At 42.1% G+C, this 24,574-nt stretch overlaps 1 protein-coding gene across 6 annotated transcripts; it reads left to right on the forward strand.

Moving 5' to 3' along the window:
• Positions 1-3,265: 3,265 nt before the first annotated feature.
• Positions 3,266-23,895, forward strand: HERPUD2 (HERPUD family member 2). 6 transcript variants are annotated; one of them, XM_037041150.1, is made up of 10 exons: positions 3,268-3,607; positions 3,805-4,217; positions 12,252-12,329; positions 15,302-15,418; positions 17,217-17,234; positions 17,731-17,870; positions 18,224-18,346; positions 21,290-21,613; positions 22,461-22,575; positions 23,046-23,895. In XM_037041150.1, the coding sequence occupies exons 2-10, from the start codon at positions 4,071-4,073 to the stop codon at positions 23,205-23,207; spliced, it is 1,224 nt and encodes a 407-aa protein (XP_036897045.1). In that variant the 5' UTR covers positions 3,268-3,607; positions 3,805-4,070; the 3' UTR covers positions 23,208-23,895. The 6 variants fall into 6 exon arrangements, with proteins under 6 accessions (XP_036897047.1, XP_036897045.1, XP_036897049.1 ...); XM_037041149.1 differs by having other exon boundaries at positions 3,269-3,607; positions 17,731-17,885; XM_037041152.1 differs by lacking the exon at positions 12,252-12,329 and having other exon boundaries at positions 3,266-3,607; positions 17,731-17,885.
• The last annotated feature ends 679 nt before the right edge of the window (positions 23,896-24,574 follow it).

Consider the following 24,574-nt stretch of genomic DNA (forward strand, 5'->3'; position numbering starts at 1 on the left):
TTACCTTTCAGGGCTGTTCTGAGGATTCATTCAATGACACTCACTCAAATTTCCCATTTTCCATGTGATGCAAATGTGGTTTCCTTCCTTCCATTTTCCACGATATGGTTTATAATCAAACATCTGGGACTAATTACGATTTTGAAAGTGCAATGTCGAAACGAGCTAATTTTCCTTGGCTTCAAGTGTAGGATTTCATTTGTTTGTCAACAATCAACTTGATTAATATTTGATTAGATGCTTTGTGGCACAGCATTTTTTTTTAAGGAAAAGGCAAGTTTGGTATGAGTAGAAATAGAAGGAATCAGCAGCCAGATGGCTAACATCATCTTAGAAATTTGCAACTGCAAGATCATCACTTGACTAAAGTCGTTCCTCCCGAGTTATCAAAAACAAAACCATAAACAAGACAAAAATAAAAACAACACAAACTAGATTATCATCAATAAAGTATTTTATTTTGCTGAAAGTTTATTCTAAACTTTGGTAAGAAAAATTCAGTATCAAGCATTTTATTTTCTTTAAAATATTAAAAGAAACTGCAACCTAATAGAGTGAGTCAATATAGGCATTTCTACCTGTCCTTCCCACCCCAAAGATTAAAATAATAGGAAGTAAATAGACATGCCACAAAATACTAGAAATCAATCTTTATTATCTACAAATTTTAAACAATTATTTTGTTAACAAAGAAAGCTACCCTAATAATGGCAGATTGACCTGAATTCCTGAACTAGCCACTAAGATTACAGGTACTGAATAGTTAACATTGGTAAAGGAGATTTAGTCTTAGCAACCACAAGTGCTTTATTATCTATTAGCACCTTACTCTTTAGCATTCTCATTACAGGCTGTACTTAGGTGACAAATGGTAACTGAGATGTGCAATTGAAATTTCCACTTCTTATCTGTGATGTGCAATGATTTAAATAGGCGGCTCAAGGCTCATAGCGGCCTCTGAGTAATTGCTATAGTTAAACAAAATTTTTAACTTATTTTTAGAGAGCAGGGAAGGCAGGGAGAAGGAAAGGGAGAGGAACATTGATGTGAGAAGGAAGCATTGACTGGTTGCCTCTCATATGCACCCTGATCAGACCGAATCCTCAGCCCAGGCATGTGCCCCAGCTGGGAATTGAAGTGGCCACCTTTCGCTTTGCAGGATGATGCCCAACTGAGCCACACTGGTCCCAGCAGTAGCTGCTATCTTGCATTCCCTCAATGCTATGTATTTTTCCTACCCCAAATTCCAAGTTAAATACTATCAGTATTCTGGGGATTACTCTTTCATCTGTCTTATCTATCTACCTATCTATACACACTTACATATATATAAAATTTAACCAAAAAATGGGATATTTATGTACTGTTTTTATTGTTGCCAAGTTCAATAGCATCAAAATAATTTTTAGGTACTTAATTCAAGTGGTTTTAAAGTAAAAAAAATCATTTTTCAGACCCCATATAATTTTTGTAGCCATATATTTCAAACTCTTTAATGTTCATTACATTTAAAAATATTTTTGAACTTTTGATGGACTCTGCTTTAAATAGTGCTTATCATAGTGAAGTGCACATCGTTTTAATGTTAATAATTATGAATTAATTATTAGTGATTACTACTTAACATTAATAATGTCCATTTCACTGTGCCAAGTGAGAGGACCCCATGTCCCTAAAGGATTCCTGGAAGTCTGAGTCATGACCATAAGTGACAAGATCTGCAGGTTTGGGTGGTTGTGGAGATTTCTTGGCTTCAACAGGTATTAGGGGGAAAAAGTAGAGGTTACAGTTTGGGACTTATATGGTGACAGGATGATGCAGTAGAGGATCCAGCTTCTGACATTTTTGGAATAGAGATCTTTGCTCTTCTGTTTGTTGCTTTATGACAACTACAGCCGCCGCACCTCCGTTCAAAAACGGAGGGCAAGGACCTGCATGATCTTCGTGTCCATCTAAAAGCTTTCCCAGAAGCCCCAAGAACAACTTCAACTTTCACCTAATTGGCTAGCATTGTGTCAAATGGCTGCCCTTAGGCCTAAGGGAGTCCAGATAGTATTTTTTTAGCTAGAACGAAGGTTTCATTAGGATGACTAGTCACTAGGTGCAAAAAGAGCGGATTCCTGCTACAGAAAACCTGAGCAAGCTGCCCTTCTTCTACGAAAGAAATGAAGGAGACTTCCCCTTACTTCAGAAGAGCACTGAGAGGGTATGTGTGGCTAATAATACAGTGGTGGGTGTGTCCTACCCCAAAGAACCAGGTAAAGGAGAGGCATGCAGGATCCTGCTGCAGGAGCTGCTGAGATGAAGAACTTCCCCGTGGTCACTAACACAGTGGTAGCTGACTTTCACCGACGCTCACGAAACCAAGAGGAAAGGGACCTGCTCCCCAAAGTCGGCTATGTTTATCTGCTGGCATCCTCCTCTAAGCGGAAGCCTGGAGCTGTGGAAATGCCCATCTAACAAACTTTAACTTACTGTACGCACTCCCAGTTTGGTGCAGAAAAATGGGAAGAAGTCAGCTTTGGGCAGCGGACTTAACTTTTGCCTTCCCACGTCTAAGCCATAAAACAAAAATAACACTTCCATCCTTATTCACCTACCACTGTGCTAAACCCACAGCAGGTGCCCAGGATTCTCATGTCAACCTTCGTGAAGACTAAAAGGAAATTAACATGTATTTGGGGGACTGCCAGATAGTTTCCACACATTGCTCATGGACTCATCAGCGCTCCTTTAGGGAGGCATCACCATCTCCATTGAGAAGAATAAACTGAGGCTCAGAAAGGTTCACCAGCGACACAGAGAGGTGGGGTGCAGGTTTGTGCCTTATGCAAAGTACCCTCAAGGTCTCTCCTCCGCCAAAGGTGCTGGTACCGAGTTCCGCAGACAGTCGACCTACAGAAATTCTGAGCAGCAGTTTGATTCAGCGTCAGGAAGGGTACTGACTTTGGCAGAGCCAACTCTTAGGATGCAAAAACCTTCCCAAATCCTCAGGGGGCGGTCAAATAGGACAGAGTAACGCCCGATTAGCTAGTGACGAGGCCTGAGTGCCCGAGGGAGTGGAGGCCAGGTGCGCTCCTACCGGCCCGCGCAGCTTCGCGGGGACCAGGGACCCCAAAAAAGTGTCCTTGGGGGAACCCCTGCGCAGCAGTCGTCCGCACGGTCGCCCGGGCCGCGCCTCATGAGGGCTGCGCGTGACGCACTTCCGCCCGGCGTCTTCCGGCTTAAAGGGGCCCCAACCTGGCTCACAAAAACAATAACCACCACCACCACCACTACCACAAAACGGGCGCGCAGTCGGCCGGCGCCTCCGCTCCAGTCCCCGCCCTCCAGCCACCTGCCGCCGCCCGGGCGGTGCCGGGTCCACGGCCGCGCGGCCCCGCCCCGCGCCTGCCCCGCCCGAGGGAGCGGGCGGACCTGGAGCCGCGCCCTCTGGCCAACTTTCCCCGAGGCCACCGCGCCGCCTCGCGAGACCCGGGGCTGGCCGTGGCCGCTGCTGTGCCGCAGGAAGGGAGCGGCCGCCGCGGAGGACGCCCGGCCCGACTGTGCGGCCGGCGGCCCTACCTGGGCGCGGAGGGTGGCGGCGGGCCCCGCGGCCTCCTGTCAGGTACTTCTGACCCCAGAGCGGCCCGGCCCCTTCTCCTGCCCGCCCGGCCCGACGGGGCCGTCGCGTAGGGGCCTTGTTGCGTTTCAGCTTGGGGGGTGCGGCGGGGGCAGGGGCGGTGACTAGGGCCCTGGCGCCCCCACCCCTTCCCTTCCTCCCTTCTCAGCGATTTCTCTCTCTATCCCCGCCGCCCCCCGCAGTCCGGTGGAGCCTAGCGGAGCCCGGACCTGGCGGGGAACGCTGCACTGTGGCCGGGCCCCCAGACCCCAGCGCCGCCACCGTCAGTCACCCTCAGTACAGGCGATGGCCTTTGTATCGCCCGACGCACTTGTGACTGACTTGGACACGGAATATTGAGAACCCGCTTGCTTCCGAACCCACCCCAGTAGCGCTGGGAGTAACCACCTCGGCTCCTTTGGGCTCTTCACTGCTGCTCCTCCTGACTGTTTTCGGCTTTGGGGGCATCATGGACCAAAATGGGATGGAGATTCCTGTGACCCTCATCATTAAGGCACCGAATCAGAAGTACAGGGACCAGACTATTAGCTGCTTCTTGAACTGGACTGTGGGGAAACTAAAAACGCATCTGTCCAACGTCTACCCTAGCAAACCAGTAAGTGTCGGTCGACAAGCTGACGCTGCGGCTCGGGCCCGCAGCCTTACGCGCCCCTGCGCCGCGTCCACACAGTCTCCTTGCTCACCCCCGCCCCTCTTGGGTCAAACAGACCTCTTGGTAGATTGCGAAGTATTTTGAGTTCTGAAGTTGCGCGCGCGCGCCTGTGTGTGTCTTGAGTGGCCGAACCATTAATATCCTCTTGATCAGGTTCAGTTAATTAGTAAGTGCCCTGAAATATCGAGGGACATAAGAGTTGGCAGGTATGAAAAAAAGAAGACTATTTTCCTTGGACTTAAAGTCATCCACCTCATATAGGATGACTGTTATATCCTTAAAAACAGAGAAACATTACAGTTCATAGTAGAGCTTTTATTGCTTATTCAACTAAAATTTCTTTTTACTTTCACCCCGTGACTCAGAATTTTGCTTACTGTTGAAGAGCAATTTTTTTCTTGGAAATAAATATGTACCCCTATAAAAATTACACTTTGAAGACTAGTTATATGTACTTTAAGAAGCAAAGAGTTTTAGATTCACTTTCCTCTGCCCCTCCCACATTTTTCTCCTGTACAGGACACAGAACTTTCACTAATTTAGAAGAGAACAGTCATTCCACCCCCCTACCATTTGGTACATCTTTTTATTCCTTTCATATGACCATTCATAAGTCAGTGTGGCAGTGTTTTCCATTCTGAATCATATCGGGATATTGCAAAGATAATAAATAAAATACAAAGAGTACAGCTCCATCTGTCCCTGGAGGTAGATTGGAAAGGGCATTGTTGATAATTAATAAGTTTTGATAAGTAAAGAAGGCATTTGATCTAAATTTGGGTATTGATGAATTAAGACTGTTTCAGTGGTGCAGTATTAAGTTTAGTTGGTTTAGATTTCTATAATAACTACAGGAATACTGTGGTTATTGCAAAAATAGGTTTAGAAAAACAGTCCTTAGTTGGTGTTAGCTGTGTTTGTCAGTACCTTGTGGTACAAACATTTTTAGTAGAGGAAATAAAAGCTCTCAGGTATTTACGTACTTGGAACGAGCCAGCTGGAACTTTCATTTATTCAAGTCTTTTGTTTGAGAGTTAAAGTTTACACAGAGGGTAACAATTTGTTTTAAAATTGTCTGCTTTACAAAAGATTTCCTAGTGCATATGATTGGTTTGGTACAGTTTCGAAGTGGAAAATGGCTCTTCAGGATAATCAGAGTTTAAAGCCATAGACTTCCATGGTACACCTGGTAACATAGCGCGATACCGTTCCTAGGCGGTGCCCGTCTCAGTGTGTGCACTCCAGTGCACACTCACGTGAGGATCTTCACATGACACGATTAGACCAAAGGGACTCGGCTTGCATTGTGGTAGACCAAGAGTTACACTGTTCTAAAACTCTCATTTTGTAAAAACTCAGAGAGGGGTGTGAAACCCTCAAGCCTTATCTTCACCCGTCCTGGCGCTAATCTCCAGTGCAGGGCTGGCAGTGCTGCGGGTCACGGGCTGCTGGGGACAGATCAGTTACAGACTTCTTTACACCCGCCCTCCTACCCTGCCTGCTGTCTGTACACACTGCAGACGGTTTGCAGGCTGTACAAACACTGTGTGTTGTGGGCTTTAATTACTTGACTACCCAACTCTGCAGCAAACCTGGTCTTTTTCCTCCTCCAGCAAGTCTTCTCCAAGTGAAGGTTACTTGTAGGTTAATGAGAGTGGGCAGGCCTAGGGACAGGGCGCATGTATTTATTTTCATAGAACTTTACTGAAAACTTTTTATGGTGGTTCGTTTTGACAGGCTTACATTCTGATACCACAGCACAGTTGTCAAGCAGACCAACTGTTTAGTGAAGCTCCACAGCCACAGGTGGTCCTAATACAGAAATTGGAGTCCTACCAGTTGTCTTTGTAAGGTTGTTAATTGGAACAGAAAACATTTTGCAACCTAAGCATTTGGATTTTGTTGACCTGGCATTTGCATGTCCATATGCTAAGCACAAAGGTGCTGGTAAGAGTCCTTTGCTGAAGCTCAGGTCCAGCGGGGGATGGAGATATGACAGTAAATAAGTGACATGATGGGACTAGTGCCGTGCAGAGGGCTGCACTGAGTGTGAAGACGCACAGGGGAGGGGTGGTCCACTTGGGAGTCTGGGGTAAGAGAATGGGGATCTGTTTTAAGAAAAGGTTCACAGGGATATTTTCCTTAGATAACAGTTTTAAGCAGACAAGATGAGAGCTTTTTAAAACTATTTTCCCAGAGCTAATGTTGCACTGGAATTGAAACCCAGGTTTTTCTGACTGGCAAGCCTCAGGCGCTTAACCCTTACAATTCCTTTAGGAACTTGGCCATCTCAGCTGTATATTTCCAGATTATAAGAACTACAAAAAGAGGTGTCTGTTTACATGGTTTGCCATCTAATGGCTGCAGATGAATGGATAATGTAGCCTTAATACTGTTCTGATGAATATCAACTTAGTATGAGGTTATTGCTACTTATTTTGAAAAATTATAGGAGAGATATGGGAGTGTACTATCTTAAGACTGAAAGCACATTGCTTTTCCCTGTCTTGTCACATCCCTGCTCCTTCATGTGACCCAGAGCACCCCTGTATTTCCACATGCTCTTGTTGTGCGCCTACCTGATTTGCTAATGGCCTGTCAGTGCAGACAGCTCAGCAGGGAATGTCCCTTTGGAGTTCTGGAGGAAGTTCTTTAAGCTCCATGTGCTGGTTTTGCTTACAGTTGTTGCCAGGAGATAAGGGGTAGAGACAGCTTGAGTAAACTGCACTTCTGTTTCCAGTGTTTCTGGATTTCCTGGGGCTTTGGGTGGGCTGGGTTTAGTGGGAGTTCGAGATGTGTTCCAACACAAATCAATAGAATCCGTTTCCCACAAAAAAGCATGTTCTGTGCATGTCTTGGGAACAGCTCTTTAAAGCTCTTTGACTTGACAGTTATATGTAAGTACTGAAATGTTAATAGTTACTACTTTCGAAGGACTTGGGTCATAGTTCTTTGAACTAACATGTAAGTTACAGATTGCTTTTACTGAGGTATTTGGTAATGTCAAAGTTGGATATACTAAGAACATGCTTGAGTCCTACGTCATTACGAGAGACCCATTTAGTTCTTCACATACAAAAGCTCAGTCTTTTGATACCAACTAGATGACTTCTAGAAATATGAAGTATTGTTGGCTTTGTAAAACTCAACTGACAGACTCTTGTGAATATTTAAAATACATTAGGGATGCATAGTATTGTATCTGCTTTTGATACCTGATTAAATGTCGATTTAGGTAATAATATATGTAAAGCTTTTAGAAAGAAAAGAATCTCCCACCAGTTGTGGTTTGATTTCTGCGTGTCATACCAGCAGGTGAGCTCCCCTCTCCTTGGTTTTTGGCCATGTCTGTGCAGTGGGTAGCGGAGTGTTTCGGGTCAGCTGGTTAGGCAGCTGTTTGACTGGAGTGGTAGAGTTCTGCCTCTGGGCCACTCAGAGTAGCATCAGGATGTGTCCAGCTTGGTCATTTAGCCACCTCTGCTGTACCGCATGTCACCAGGCTTTGTCTGGGACAGAGTGGGGTAGGCCATAACAGTGCTACACCTGTTGGGATTTGCTGGCTGCTTGACGCGGCATGTAAGCAATGGGAAGAATGGTGATGCTCTTAGCAGGTAAAGCTAAGTATGTCTGTATATCAGTCTGTGCAGCCAGTTGCTTGACAGCAAACCATGTAACTGATAGTTTAATTAGTACTCGATTTTAGATTTATGAATTCTTCTGAACTTGTATATTTATTTATATTTAAGTTAAAGATTTTATTTATTTTTAGAGAGAAAGGGAGAGAGAGGGAGAGAAACATCACTATGTGGTTGCCTCTCGCGCCTCCTACTGGGGAGGCCCACAACCCAGACATATGCCTTGACTGGGAATCCAACCAGTGACCTTTGGTTCACAGTCCACTGAGCCATACCAGCCAGGGCTAAATTCTTATATTTAAAAGGTGCCATGCAATCTTTTTTTGCTTATTGAGAGAAAAATGAACTTTTGTTATGTTAAGCTGCTGAGATCTTGGGACTTGCTGTAGCATCTAGCATCACTTACCTTGCCCGACCCAGAAACGGACTTTCAGTCAAGGTAGAGGACAGTGTTGTTAGCAGGTCTGCGGGAGTAAAACTGCCACTTTACAGGTAAAATGTAATTTGAATTGAGATCTCAAAATCTATACTTTTCCTCATACATATAATCTAAAATAACTAGGTGAAAATTCATTTGATTATTGTGTTATTTGCTATCGTATCTAGCCACTGGTTTTTCAGATATTTAAATTATATGCTATTTAAATAAAAAAACAATATTTTTAGTTGATATAGAACAATTTTCAAATCTCCTTACCTAATTTAGTCACATGAAAATTTCTTTTTCTCTGTTTTCAATCACAGTAAAATTAAAGAATTCCTTTTCCTTTTAAAACTTCTGCTTATCTGAAGACTATTCAGTTTAAGGCAACAGTATATTTTATTGAGGTGTAATTTATATACTGTAAAATTGCCCTTTAACATGTACAACTCAGTGGCTTTCAGTAGTTCATGAGGTTGCCCACTTGTCACCACTGTCCAATTCCAGGACATTTTTACCATCCCAAAGAGAAACCCCATGCCCGCAAGTGGGCACTCCCCAGTCTCTGCTCCCCCAATCCTTGGTAGCCACTGATCTACTTTCTGTTTCAGGATTTGCCTGTTTGGGAAATTTTATGTAAATGGAATCGTAGTAAATTTGTGGCCTTTAGTGTCTGACTCCTATAGTGTTTATAGGGTTTATCCATGTTATGGCGTATATCACTTCTTCATTGCTTTTTATGGACCAGTAATGCTGAGTGGTACATATTTATTATATTTTCTTTATTCACTTATCAATTAATGGTTGTTCTGGCTTTTTGGTATTATGAATAATGCCTCTATGAACATTCTTGAACAGGTTTTGGGTGGATTTGAGTATATACTGAGTCATACAGTAACTCCACACTCAGCTTTCTGAGGAGGCGCCACACTTCCCCACAAAGGCGTTTCATGAACATACCCACCACCAGTGTGTGGGGTTCCATTTTCTCCCCCACTTGGCCCACACTTGTTTTTGTTGTACGTATTTTTTAGGAGGGTATTGTGCTCTATTCTAAGAAATTTACATGCATTTTCATTTCTGTGAAATAGATACTGTTATTGTCCTCATTTTGCAGGTAAGAAAACCGAGGCAGAGTGGTGGTAGTGGCATCTTGTACAAGTTTCTTAATATTCTTCATCTGTCTCTGCTGTGTTGGTCTGTAGGTCCAGTAGCACCTCCCCCTTGGTTAGCTACTCAAGGTCATTGCTTTTTAAATTCTGTTTTTCTCTCCATCATTAGTTTTTTTCGTATTCTGCTAGATTATTCATATTGGCACATAAACATGTTATTTCTCGGTTCTTAAAAAAACAAAACAAAAACACAAAGCAGTAAAACAAATAAGACCAGACCCTCTATTTTTTTTGAAGATATATATTTACTGATTTTAGAGAGAGAGGAACATAGATGTGAAACAAACATGGATCAGTTGCCTTCTGTACGTGCCCAGACCAGGACTGAGCCCACAACCTAGGTAGGTACCCTGACTGGGAATTGAACCCGCAACCTCTTGGTAAACTAGACAACACTCCAACCAACTGTACCACCCTGGCCAGGGTCCAGACCTCTTTTGATTCCACTTTCCTTCTAGCTATTGCTCTATTTCTTTCCTTGTCCTTAGTGCAAACCTCCTTATAAGTTGTATATATTTACTGTCTCTAACTGTACTCTCCTTTTCTCTAACATCCGTTCCAGTTAAATTTTTACCCTGCTGTCCACCAAGATTGCTTTATCAAGGTCAGTAGGGGTCTCCACGCTGCAGAATACTTGGAGGGAGTACAGAAATAAACAGAATAGAGTGAAAGAAGGACAATGCGAGTGATGACAGAAGCCTGGAAATACTCAAATGTCTATCTGTAAACTATGGTACTTCTGTATAAAGCAGCCTTACCCATCAAAAAGAATGGGGAAGACATCCTGACATGCTCAAGCATAATCTCCAGGGCATATTAAGCGGGGGAACAAGGCGGAAAAGAGTAGGTGTAGTGGATTGCTTTTCCTATGCGAAGAGAAGGCAGTACTGGTGTCTGTGTTCAGATCCGTGGTGGAGGCAGAGAGAAACGATGGAAGGGTAACTCAGAATGAGGGAGCAGGGAACAGGGGTGGAAACTATACCCCTTCAAATGGATGTCATTCTATAATTTTTACTCTGTTGCCATATAATTAAAAAAGTTAAATAGGGAAAGTAATTCCTATGTGGTAACACAATAATTTAATGATTTAATGATTTAATAATTTTAATGTCAGGGTGGCGACATAACTGCCAGAGGAATTACCCCAAGTAATTTAGAAACAGTACTTTATGTATTTCTAGTGGTATGTACATAAGGACTGAAGAAAGCCTCAAGAAATTTTAAACTTCACTTAATGTTGTTATTCTTATTTTAAGATTGTATATAGTAGGATGAAACATATAGGTAAGTTTGCTAATGGAGTATGTTTTTTAATGTCATTAGCAAGCAAGAATTTCAAGGCAAGAGAAGATATAAAAAAAGTAAAAACCATATACTGCTCTATTAATTTAATTCAGATATGTCAGTATGAACTTTTAAAGTATCTCTTTCTAGAAAAATGTATATTTTCTAGCTTCCCTTAATGAAGAATCTTAGAAATAATGACAACTAACAGTAAAGTACCCTCAGACCCCAGACTTTGGTCTTTAGACAGTTTCCCCACTAGAAGGAACCAAGGCACCAGGCTGATGCACCTGGGCCATTCTGTGCCTAAGAGCAAGGAGGCCTCCTGAGACGGCAGAGGTCATGTCCAAGTGGCACAGGAGTCCACCTGGACTCCTGCTGATGAGGGAGAACACCATTTGAGGATTTAAACAAATGGCAGTACAGTATAAAATATAAAATTCTACAAGTTCATTATACTTAACCCCAAACCCATGATGCTTGGTACTCGAGGACCATAGATCTTAGTGTGACGGTTTCTATTATGATTGTTTTACTATAAAATCCTCTTTTACTAGCCATGTTGAATATATAGTCTATTTAAAAATTGTTACGGTTTTGCTTGGATTTGACATATGTAAGAGTTGTTGATATAGCTACTATCTAATTATTTCACTAGATTTAAGGAACATTTGCCTGTTTCTCACTTATGAAATAGGAGTTCTTATGGGGACTATACATAAATGTTTTAATTGTAAATACTTAAATGCTAGCAGCAGGAACTCTTAGCAGATTTATCATAAATACAAAACAGAGCAGAGATAACCAGGACGTATTTCCTCCTGGGGTTGCTTATAGAGAGGGCAGCTGCATCTCTGTGCAATTGAGTTGATTTTTCTTTAGTCTCATGTTTTTGAAAAATGTACAAAGCTATTCGAGAAAGTGGAGGGAATGATAAAATCTATTAAATAGTTTATTTACAGCTATAACTAAATTCAAATGGCTTTTGAATTAAAACCAGTAAGTTTTACATGATGTTAGTAAAGAAAAAATAAGTCTTACATATACTTTTAGATGAAAAATACTGATAAGACAATACAAATACCTCTGGTGACTTTTAAATTTTATCTTGTTGTTGACTTTTAACAGAAGGCCAGCCACCTCCTCATTTATAGCTTGAAGATTTATGATAGTCACGTATGCATTGCATTAAGGAAAAGACAAACTTCCAATTTACCTGTTTTCTGTTTTTTTTTTTTAATTTGGTAAATCATCTGTATTTCATTGCATCTACAATAAAGAGGCTACCATTTGCTGAGTTCTTAATGTCTTAAATGGAATTTGGAAAAAGAAAATTCTTAAACTATGTCCGATTTCTGCTTATTTGTGCCTAAAGGGAGTTTACCCATATTTAGGCATGTTACTCCCAAGCTTTATTTTGTATAACTAGAAAAAGTTGAATTCTCTTCTTTGTCCCATTTCTCAGTTGACGAAGGATCAGAGGTTGGTGTATTCGGGCAGACTGCTTCCCGATCATCTGCAGCTGAAAGACATTCTCAGAAAAGTAAGCGGATTTCTACCACTATGTGCTACCAGACACAGAGTGTGAGGACAGAGTCATTCTGAAATTCCATGGATATCCAGCCAGTTCAGTTTGTAGATACTCAAAATCAACCCACTTGGGTAGCATTATAGGTTAACATGAACTAGAATGTAAAGAACATGATGATAGATTTCAGTTAGTTTAGGTAGCAGTTTTGTGTATCTATTGGAGAGCTAAATCTGAAATAGGATTATATATTTGTCTTCAGGCATTTGGCATTTTGTGTAAGAAAACAGTGCCAGCTTACCAGGAGTGCAGGAGAAGAGCGTTCAGGGTGTGGTGAGAGTCTTCACTGATCTCAGTCTCCTGTCTTCTATCCCCTTGTGACCAAAACTGCATGATGTTGTAATACAGGTTGCTTGGGTTAGGAGTTAATTTCAGGGCAAGAAACAGAAGGAAGCCCAGGTGTCCGTCAGTCAGCAACCTTTGAATGTTGGTGCTTAGACTGAAAATGTATTTCAGTAAGTTTTTTGGACATTGGCTAGAGTGTCAGTTTTTTTTAAAGTGGCAGCTTTTAACTCATTTATTTGTGGAATTTATACTTTTATAACAGGAAGATATACTTTTATAACTATTCTGCATTTGCGATACTGCTTTTTATTTGTGAATGTAGCAAAATTGAATATACAGCTTTGATATTTTTGCTCAGATCTTTCACTTAAGTCTTTTTTTGTTTTTTTATAGTTTATTTTTTATTGGATTTTTTCATTACCATTTATCTCCCTTATACCCTCTTCCACCTCCACCTACTCTCCTCCCCCTTTACTTAACTCTTAATGTTGTTCTGGATATCCCTGATCTGATTTAGGAAATCTTTCTCCTCAACTTTTTGTTTATGATTACCTGTGGGAAACTTTAAGAAGTCTTACACCAGTATATTCTTTCTGTTTAGATAGTTGGACATTTTAACTTTGCCAGTGTGACTTCTTGCTGTTATTTTCTTTTTAATCATGTAGTTTCAGGTTGTTAAGATGGTTTAATATCTTCTTTTTCCCTCAAAATTAGTGGAATTTGTAGCAGTTCCTCTCCTCCTTTGTAATAGACTTAATTTTTTAGAGCAGTTTTAGGTTGAGCGAAGGTAGAGATTTCACATGCATCCCCCGCCTCCTTGGGCACAGGCTCCCCCACCACCAGCACTTCATGGTAGAGTGTACATTTGTTACAACTGATGAGCCTGTGTCATGGACACATCACTGTCACCTGAAGCCCGTGGCATACATTAGGGCTCTCTCTTGGTGTTACACTTCCTGTGGGTTTGGACAAATGTTGTCACCATTACGGTATTGTACAGCATGATTTCACTGCCCTGGAGGCCCTCTGTGCCTCGCCTTTTCATTGTTCTTTCTGTTTTTATTCTTAAAGCGTTATGGCTATGTACTCTTTGAAATAGATATTTATTTTATTATTTTAACCCAAAGATAGCTGGTTTGCACATGGATACTTTTTTAAAGGTTCTCGCTGCCAGAAATAGTTTCTGACCAGAAGACTTAAAATGCTCAGTCAAAGGACTGTTGGCCCCTATATAAAACATTTTGAATAATATGTTTACATTTTTAGTAGATCTTAGAACTGTTTTTGTTAAAGTCACTGTATTCCTTTTTCCCCCCAATAAAATGCTACCACCAGCTTTACTTGTTTTGTTATAAACTGTTTTACAGAAATTTTCCCCAAAGGTGAATGAAAATGAATACTAGGACTTAATCTGAGTCATAGGACCTTTGAAACTAGGTTTCTAAGGGTAAAGATCTTATAGTTGGTTGCTTTGTATTTTCTGTGTTCTGAAGCTAAGGGGACATTGTAAACCAGGAGTGCCTTCTATCTTCCTTGCTAGGCACAGTAGCTCTGAAAATGCCTCTTCTCCTTGTAACCCCCATTCACTTCTTTCTTTAAACTCCTAAATAAAGCAGTTGTGGTTTGTGCTTCTCAGTTCTGTGCAAAAGACTATGGTACATATTTCTCTAATTGTGCTCTAACGTGCTAGTCTCGTCTTTTAACAGTGTTATGAGCATCTTTAGGGGTGGGGCTGCCCTCTACCTTGCTGGGATCCTCCTCAGGATTCAGCACAGTTCTAGGTTTATGCTGGCGATTGAGAAAGGCTGTTCCTGCTTGCATTGTTTCTCTTTCTTACAACTGGGCATCTTCCTTATCTTCCTGTGCCCTTTCCTTTATCATACTCTGTTTCCCCCTTTTTTAAGTTGCTGTGTTCTTCTCTGTCCTCCTTTATTCTCTTTCCCTTCTCCCTCTTATTTACCTGCTTCCTGCCTAAGTATAGGTGTACTTGTGTAATCTCTAAGCTAAAATGTCAATCCTAATCATTATTAGAATATTTTTTAGTCATGTTTATAGGTTTATGGAAGCATGAGATATTTACAGAATTTAGTTCAAATATATGCTTTATATAAATATAAAATAAATTTTGACTTAAAAAATAAATGAAACATCCCCTTGTTAAAATCAAGGCAAATGAGATTACAGTGACACTATATGAGCTTATTTGTTATAACTGCAAAATCCTAAGTAAAGGAAATATCTTTACTGCCTAGAGTTTGTGGGTCTGAGCTTCAGTGTGACTGTTGCAGTTCTGATGTTAAGGTGCTGGGTGTTTTTACGCTCAAATCATAGGCGGCATGACCCAACTCGACAGTACACTGTTCGCTTCAAGACTCCTTCCTGTACAAAGCAATCATTTTCTTCACCTAGCAGTTACTGAGTATTCTGACCACTTTCTAAGCATGGAGAAAATACTGAATTCAGAAGGGTTCCAAATTCTAAAATGGTAAATTTACCTTCAGATGGCAGCAATTCTTTACTAAAAATGGCTCTGCTAGAAGGGAACTTAAGTTCTGAGTTGAGTATTTCAGCTAAGCTGCTGCTGAAGTTTGACTGCGCCTTTCCCAGTGCTGCCCTTTCAGTGCGCTCTCCTTCGGTTTTAGCAAGACGAGTATCACATGGTCCATCTCGTGTGCACTTCCCGGACTCCTCCCAGCTCGCCCGACTCCAGTGCCAGCACAGACGGTCACGAGGGCCTGGCGTCCAGCAGCGGCAGTTCTGTGAGTTGTCACAGGAAGAGGGCCTGTGGGCGTCTCCTGATGATCCTTATTTTGCCTCTAAAAACTAAGTGAAAAAACAGAACAGTCAGAGCTTGTTGTGGGTTGTGAGATTGTGATTTGAATGGCTTGATTTAGGCATTCAAACTTTGTTTTTAAAATCTAATATATAGTGCTTTCCCTTGAAGCCTGTTCCCTGGGAGTTATAATTTACTGTATGTGGGTTAGTAATAGATCCAGTCTTCAGGGGTTTAGTTACTGAAATACTAAGGAAACAGAATTACAACATGGTTATATAATATAACCTCTAAGGCCAGTAAAATTTCACAAATATTTAAGGTGTTTAATATAGTATATTTTATTCAAGGTGGATTAAATTATTTGAGTTTTCAGCATGCTAATCGTCTAAATAGATTGCTTGGTCAAGAATTTTATGTTCTAAAATGACTGCATTTGGGCATATATTCCAACTGCTGGAGGAAAAATGACCAAACCTGCTTACTCAGCTCTTCCAGACTTGGGTATTTATTTCCTCTGCCTTATTTTTTCATTTACCTAAAATTGTTTTGGAAGTTCTTCTTACTAGTTAAAACTTTCAACTTAGATATTCTCTACAAGTTTTAAAGATACTATTCCAAGGCCTTTTATGTTAAATTATTTTTGGTTTCCAGTAAAAGCTTTATCTGATAAGTTTGAAGGTGAAAGACAATTCTTATTAAGGATCTAGCCAGAACTTAAAGGAGGGGGCTGAGTGCAGATAACTAGTTGATAGTGCTTCCGGCAGATACTAGGTAGTGGCTTCTTCAAGAACTAGATCCTCTAGTTGCTGTGTTTATGGCTTCAGTGGGCTCTGTTCTCGAGTACCAGTCACGGGAACTCAGCCCAGCTTACATTGCAGTGTGTTTTGTCGGTAAGCCCAGGGGCCTCGACCTGTCCCTGCCTTGCATTTGGGCATAGTTGTGTTGCCTCATTTTTTTTTGAGAAAGAATCCTCTGACTTGTCCCGTGGTTCCTCAGCCATGATTTCCTGTCATTAGTGTATACATTCAGTTTTGCAGGGTGCATTACGAAAATCTAAATGTGTCAAAAGAAAAAGAAGTTGAACTCCCCTTAATGTTTTATGACTGAGAAATTTCAGTGGGATTGGAAAATGCCTTAGAAATTTAGTCACGAGAGAGTTAGCTAATAAGGTCAGAAATCCAGAGAAACTAGCCTGGGCTGCCAAATGACTGGGCCTTTCTCTAGTTTTTGATTAACCACCTTTTCATGGTCCATTTAATGACAAATCTTGCTAAAAAAGAGGCCTTTCCAAGTTCACGTCCCTAAGAATCAGACTCCCTGGTCAGATACTTGGTACCTGTTTTGTGTGAAGTAGTCTTAGAGAAAGCTGCTGTTAGTTTTGGAAAAGACGATGAATGTCCTGGGGCCTCCCCCACACAGGCCTGGATGTGGGAAGGTGGACACATGGAAAAGCAAACCTGGAGGGCGTTCAGGGCACATGGTACCTAGGGTTTATCAGTGGGAGAACTGTAATTTGTATAGGATATAATTGTATTTTAAACCTACACAAAACCCTTGATAAGCTGTTTTCAGATGGCAGCAAATTGGGGCGCTCTTCAGGGGCTCTATTGTTTAAGGTGGTTGGGTCGGGTGAGTTACTGAAATCATTGGAGCGTGAGAATTCTAAAATTCTGACTGGTATCTTGTTCGTCAAAAAAAACTTTGTTGGTGGTATCTATAAACTGACAAATTTAGAAGTAAAAGGAATCTTGAAAATCTAGTTCAATCTTATTTTTTTGTAGGAGAGCCGAGACTCGGAGGTTAAGTGAAATTTTAAGGTTATGTTCCTTGTTAATGTCAGAGATCACACCAGATCTGATTTCTAGCATGTTCCTCACACTTTTAAACTAGTGTGTTACTAATTGCATGTTACACTGTACCTGGCACATAGTAACTGTTTAAATGACACAGAAATTCCTACCATTACTAAGCACTTTCTGTGTTCTAGGCATTGTGAAAAGAGCTTTGCATGCGTTAATTTAATCTCACGGTTTTGTATGCTTTTTTTGTATACAATTACTCTACTACTTAGCCTTTTCTAATCGATAAACTGTTGTATAGTGAAGCAATTTTGATTTTTCTGAAGTCTTCAGCCTCATCAGAATTAAAGTATCTCTCAAGATTCAAATTAGTAAATTCCTAAAATTCACTCTTTGCAGAGGGATTTCATAAATACCTATTTAGCAATGTATCTAAAATCTCATGATGATAATGAATTCAATCTTCTTGAAAAAGCAATTGCATTTCTGTTTGTAGAGTCCAGATCAATCAGGATCAACAACTCCATCGTCCAGTGCGGAAACTTTGCCACTAGCTGTCAGCGCCCCCTCGGAAGGGCTGAGGCAGCGCATCCTTCCACAAGTGCAGGCCAACCAGGCCCAGAGCCACCGGTTCCCGTATGTCGTGCAGGGGTGAGCGGGAGCTGGGGGCCTCCTCCCTGCTTTTCCTCCTGACTGTCCTGGGAGCCCTCTGCAGGGGTCCAAGCACATTCCGGAGCTACCTGCTATCCGACCACGTGTCTTGAGAACAGATGGCTCAGTCGAGCACTGCTTTTGAAAGCTGCTCGTACACCAGAACCGTTCAGGGCAGTACTGTTCAGTTTTTAACATCTGTGCTAATCACCTGGGGATCTTGTTAGGGTGCAGGTTCTGGTTCAGCAGGATGACTTGTAGTCCAGAAATTAAAGTTTAGAGAAATGCTTTCTACTTCTAGAGCATTGAAAGACATGCTTTTTACCTTGTTGTGGCAGAAATGTAGACAACCAGCTTCCCGGACAAGCCCTGGTGGCCGGATTCCCCGTGTACCCTGCGCTCAGCCCGCTGCAGGTGCTGTGGTGGCAGCAGATGTATGCGCATCAGTATTACATGCAATAGTAAGTGGACGCTGGGCCTCCTTCACTCACTGCGGCGTTCGCCTTATTTTCGGTGTTTATCCTAAGTCACTTAATTTGGGGTCGAATTTACTGATTTGGTTCATTAGCTTTTAAACATTACTATTATTTCCCTGGTTGATGTGGCTCAGTGGTTTGAGTGCCGGCCTGTGAACCAAAGGTCACCAGTTTGATTCCCAGTCAGGGTACATGCCTGGGTTGTGGGCCAGGTGCCCAGTGAGGGTGCGTGAGAGGCAACCAACTGATGGACATTGTTTCTTGTGCACACTGATACTTCTCTCCCTCTCTGTCTCCCTCCCTTTCCTCTCTCTAAAAATAAAGTAGTATCTTTAAAAAAATAAAAAATTGTTATGAGGGCGTCCACAAGCATCTCTGCAGATTCTTTTTAAAAAATCATTTTGCTAAAGGAAAAATGGTTCATAGCAACTAAACCTTTCTCTACCTCTCCCACTCGCCTCTCATTATATTGAGATGCTTTAATATAATGTTTTATCTATTTAAGAGGAGAAAATGTAGGAAAGTTGCACTGGAAGGCAGCAAATCTCCATGAAGAGCTTGGACGTTGGATAAAAAGAAATAGAGAGAATCACATCAAGGAGGCTCATATCTCTGTAGGACTCAGTGGTGGCAAATATGTTCCTGTGCAGTCAGCATGCTTGAGAGGCCTCGCCGCTGGTCACTGTCTCAGCATGCCCCTGCCGGACTTCCTGTGCTTTCCTTCGACATTGCTGGCTTCTCTTTAGTGTCCTCCTCTGTTATATCTCTGATTCTGTTATCCTCTTCATCCTTTTCATCACTCCTTTTGTGTCCTTGGACAGCCCTCCAAATCAGGGCCCCACACCCCCAGTACCGGTCAGTGGCCTGTTAGGAACCAGGCTGCACAATAGAGGGTGAGTGGCCGGTGAGCTTCGAAGAAGCTTCAAGCTTCCATGTGTTACTGCCTGAGCTCAGCCTCCTGTCCTCACAGCCTACCCTGCCTTGCTCCGAGGAACAACTGTCTCCCAGGAAACCAGTCCCTGGCGCCAAAATGGTTGGGGGCCGCTGCTGTAAATGGTAGCACTCCTTGCATAGTTAGATGTATCCATGTACTTACCATGTGCCTTGTGATGCTCAGTCTGGGTGGGGGGTGCAGGGGCAGGAGTCGGTGCGGGACGTCCCCTTGCAGTGCTTTCTCCTGGGGCCTTGCTGTTAGCTCCCTGTGGTGGCGTTCAGCTCCTCCTCTCCTGGCCTCATCCTGCATCTCCACTGAGTCGCTAGGAGCGTCTGCAGGGCAGTTGGCCTTTCCCTAAGTTATTGTGTCCAAAATCCGACTCCGCCAGCCTCTGAAGGGCACTTTCCTGCCTGACTTTTGTCAGTGACACTGTCTCTTCTGTCATTCTCCACGCTCTTGAAACCAGCCTTGATTCTGGCTTCTGTTGTCCCTGAACCCAGCAAATGGCCAGGGTGACCTACTGTGTCATTTCTGGCCTCCGTCTTTCCCCTGTATCTTCCCGTTTATCACCCAGATCTTTTCTCATTTTAGACCCACTTTACTGCCATCGCTTTTTTTCCCTTTGGGCTCATGACTGTATTTCATTCGACTACTGCCCAGTAACTTGCTTGATGTGTAATCCAGTCAGTCATTCCTCATCCCGACCCCAGGTGTCTGACTGCTATAGCTACAGCGTGAAATCATGTCCTTATCTCTCCTTCAGACTGTGTCCTGCAGAGCTGACCTGCTTTATGAACCTCATAATCGAATAGTTCTCTTGCATGACCCCAGGCAGGCTGTTTGCACCTTAGCTGCTGCCTGGGTAATACCATAGTTATCATTTGAGTGACTGCTTTGTGCTTAGTCCCTACTAGATGTTTATGCCCCTGTCTCACTGTCTGACAAGAACTGAGGAAGGGAAGTGGGGCTTATCGTAGATTGCTTCTAGCTCATCTAATCTTACGTACATCATTTACCTTTGGAGCCTCAAGTTCTCACTCTTCATGAAATAGCTCGCCCATGAATTAGAATATCTGTAAGGTAGCAGGCGTTTTGGAACTAAAAATCCCTATGCAAAAACAAGGTATTAGCATACAGGCTTAAATAGGCTTTTGTAGCCTAGGAAATTTCTGTTTTATTTTACTTTGCTATGTTGGTTTTTAAACTTTTGATTATATAAGAATTTGAACATACAAAAAGCTAGCCTAGCAAAGTGAGCCCTGTGGGCTTACCCCCAGCTTCAGCGCTTTCCAGCTCATGGCCGTCTTGTTGCACGACTACCCCCCATGCTGGATAACTGAAAGCAAATTCAGGTGTATTACCATTTTACTGGGGGCATTTTATAGGGAGAGGTATTCTGATTTTTAAGCAATTAGAAGCAAACTTCAGGACCACAATTCTTTGTAAGTTTGACAAAGGATCTAGACCAGTGGTCCCCAGATGGTGTTCCCAGAAGATAGCTTCGGAGTTGAGGGATCGTGACCTGGAATCTAGTTAATATCTTAAAATTCAAATACAAATCCTGCACCATAGACGGTGGACACACGGCGTGATGATTAGTGTACATTGTCAGACAAACCTTCGGTGGCCTGGGTCGGAGGTTCAGGTGGTGGGTGTGGGGGTTCATTCCACGTAGAAGGACAAAAGGGGCCATCAGTGAGAAGGTCAGAAGAGAGATCAGGTCACTGCCTCCTAGCGTGTTCAGTGCAGGGGAGAAAAGAGTGAGTTGGGTGGCTGTTCCGGCCCCCCCCCCCTGCCCCCCGGCCAGCCCGAGTGCCCCAGTCTTGGTCCTGCTCCCATGAGGTTGGTGCTCGCCTGTGGGATGGGGGGCGGGGCAGTGATTGTCCATGGCAGGCTCGTGGAAAACACACGTGGCTTACCCAGGAGGGTTTGAGAAATACCCCATGGTATGGCGGAGTGTTCCTTTCTAACATTTACTCTGGTGACTCTTCCAGTCAAGCTGCAGTCTCGGCTCAGGCCACACTGGACGCCACCCCTGCCCAGTCCGCGCCTGCACAGTCTCTGAATTTGGCACATGTTCCTGGTGAAGAGCCCCCACCTGCGCCAAACCTGGTGGCCCAAGAAAACCGGCCTATAAATGAGAATGTGCAGATGAACGCGCAGGGAGGGCCGGTGCTAAATGAGGAGGACTTCAACCGGGACTGGCTGGACTGGATGTACACCTTCTCCCGCGCTGCCATCCTGCTCAGCATCGTGTACTTCTACTCCTCCTTCAGTCGCTTCGTCATGGTGATGGGGGCCATGCTGCTGGTGTATTTGTGAGTGATGCTCGTGAACTTCCCGTTTCCCTTAATGACTCGGAAACTGTCCCGCATGGACTCGTGTGTGGCAGTCGGCCGTGAGTGCTGGGTGAGGGCATGCGGGTGTCGGGTTAAACAGGTCTGGCGTCAGAAGCAGGGAAGTTATATTGAGTGAGAACATGTATCAGAATTGTCTGGAAGTAAATTTTTCTTTTATTGTTGCTTATAAAAATTGTTAATTCAGCAAGATGTACTGTATCAATTATTTAGAACTTCAGGAATATATGATTCGTTCTTTTTAAATTTTTAATTTTAGAGAAACATCAGTTTGTCATTCACTTATTTATGCATCCTTTGGTTGCCTCTTGTATATGCCCCAACCTAGAATTGAACTCGCAGCCTTGGTGTATCAGGCCCATGCCCCAAGCACCTGAGCTACCCAGGCAGGGCCTATTCATTCTTCTACAAAGATGTTCTTTGTAATTATAGTTATCAATAGTAAGTTCTGTAGTATAGGTCAGATTCTTTTCTTCATAAGGAGACTAATTTTGCCTTGCCTCCTGATTCCCCAAGAGGCAAACAGTTGAGTTTCATTTTGAAAAATAGCAAAGGAAGGATTTTATGATTCCTGACATGTTTGAATATCTAGTGTGGAGCCAGTTAAGCCCATGATAGACTTTTAGACTGAAAATGACTTCTGTTTTGCTGCTCTCGCTTTGAGAGGGGCATTTCTTGGTGTGAAGTAGGCAATACGGTCTTTTCATTTATTATAGTTCTCATCATTTTTCTCTTGTAGGATGCTAATGTTTCATAGTTTTACAAATAAAAACATTTTTAACTTCTTTTTTTTTTTTTAACCGAACAGGCACCAAGCTGGATGGTTTCCTTTCAGGCAAGAAGTAGGTCAGCAGCAGGCTCCCCGCAATAATGCAGAAGTTAACGATGGGCAAGATGCAAACAACCTAGAACTTGAAGAAATGGTATGCAAATGAGCTTTTGGTGTATTTTAAATGCAGGTGTGTCCTGGGCACTGTGTGAGACTAACATGATAAAAGAATCTCGGGGTGTTCCATAAGTGTTTGTGGATAAACACATGAAGGAAAGTAAACATGTAAATTGTGCAGTTTCATCCTGGAGAACTTAGTCATATGTTAGAATTAAATGGGAAGAAGTAATGTTATTCTTCCTTAAAATAGCCCAGAAATAAAATTACGCACATGGTGAGACTTTATTGTATTAAATTGGCAGTTACCCTTTGAACTCAAACACCAAGGAATTTATCAATTTTGGATTAAACACAGATTTCTAACGATCAGCTATATACCACCTTTTTACTTCATTCTCACATTCCTTCTTACTCTAGGGAAGTGCTTGCTTCTCTCCTTGTCTATCATGAGTTAGTGCTAGCTGTTTAATCACTTAGGAGTCCCTTTCTCGTTTTGTTTGCAAGGAGCGTCTAATGGATGATGGTCTTGAAGACGAGAGTGGAGAGGATGCAGGGGAAGATGCCGGCGCGCTCCACAGGCCGGGGCTGATGGCGTCCGCATGGTCTTTCATCACCACCTTCTTTACTTCGCTGATACCTGAGGGGCCTCCTCAGGCTGCCAATTAGGCCCGAGAGACTGCCAGCTGCCAAGGAGGGTCTGACTTGAGGACCGTGTTTTAAATAACAGTGCAATTTCAGAAAAATTTATTACTTCCTTTCCATCATCATGTACAGAGGTGTTTTTCTTTAAGTTTCTCCTGCATATGAATAGTTTAAGCACAAATGGACTACTAAATGTGTGATTTTTAAAAAAAAGATCCTAACAAAACATAGCGTAACAATATTGGTCTTCCAGGTTTATTAATTTCAATTATGTGTATTATACCAGATGGACCTATATGTGCATCTTATTTCTTTAAAGAGCTGCTTCACACAGAAGTATCTATAATAAGCCCTCCCTTCAATCTAATTTGAATAAATATTATCTATTTTCTGTGAATTATCCTAAAAGTTTTAAACAGAATGACCTCATAGTTTTTAAAAGATTATTTACCTAATGTGTTAGTAGCATCTCGCCCAGCCGTAAAGCAATAAACTTCTGAATAATCTTAATTTTGACATTGAATAAATAATGGGAACTTTCAATTTTAAGGGCAAGTGTCCCATCATTTGGAATTGGTACCTTAAAAAGGCAGCTCTTCAATGGAATTAATAGTGATATAACATGTTTGATATAAGCAGTACTTTTATAAAATACGATATGCTGAAAATCATTCCCTGTAATTTTTTTAAATAAAAGGTCAATTATGGTAAACTGTCTTATGAGTTATTTGTTTAAATTCTCCAGTAATGTATGCATTATGTGCAAAAAAATCTAAGTTCAAATAGTTGGGAAAGTCTTCAAGGTCATTTTCACCTTCTGTTCTGGCTGTCTCCTAGTTCTCAGGTGGTTGGAAACCTCAGTAATTTTTAGAGAAAATCCGTGTATAAGCCAATTGCACAGTTACATGAAGGGAGTAGGTTTCTCACAGGGCAGCTAATTAACATTGAACAGGTGAGGATGGGAGGACCTAGCATGGAAAAGCTTCTGTCTCACATGTAGTGTATTAACACAGCTGTGGTGGGACAAAACAGAAGATTCAGAAAACCCATGAATTGTTCTCTAAGTTGTTTATTCATAACAGTGACATTTCAAGGGATAACCGGCTTGCCCTTTGAAAAGTCAAATTAGGTTTCTGTTTATAGATGTCAATCAGGACGTCACAGTTGAATTTGAGCAGTTGAACCATGGTACTTGTCCTAGAAAATATAGATAAATATCTATGTAATACCTTAGGTGAGAAAATACCTTTATCCCTAAAAAAAGGTTGCTGTGTGTATAATGTTTTACATAATTAAAAGGCAAACAATTAGGAAGAGAAAATTAAGCAAAAGGTAATTCAGGCCCTGCCTAGGTTGCTGAGTTGGTTGGAACGTTGTCATCTTGTACACCA

The sequence above is a fragment of the Sturnira hondurensis genome, unplaced genomic scaffold (assembly GCF_014824575.4).
Source record: "Sturnira hondurensis isolate 20B ecotype Veracruz unplaced genomic scaffold, ASM1482457v3 Scaffold0002840, whole genome shotgun sequence".
In the NCBI taxonomy this organism is placed as follows: Eukaryota; Metazoa; Chordata; class Mammalia; order Chiroptera; family Phyllostomidae; genus Sturnira; species Sturnira hondurensis.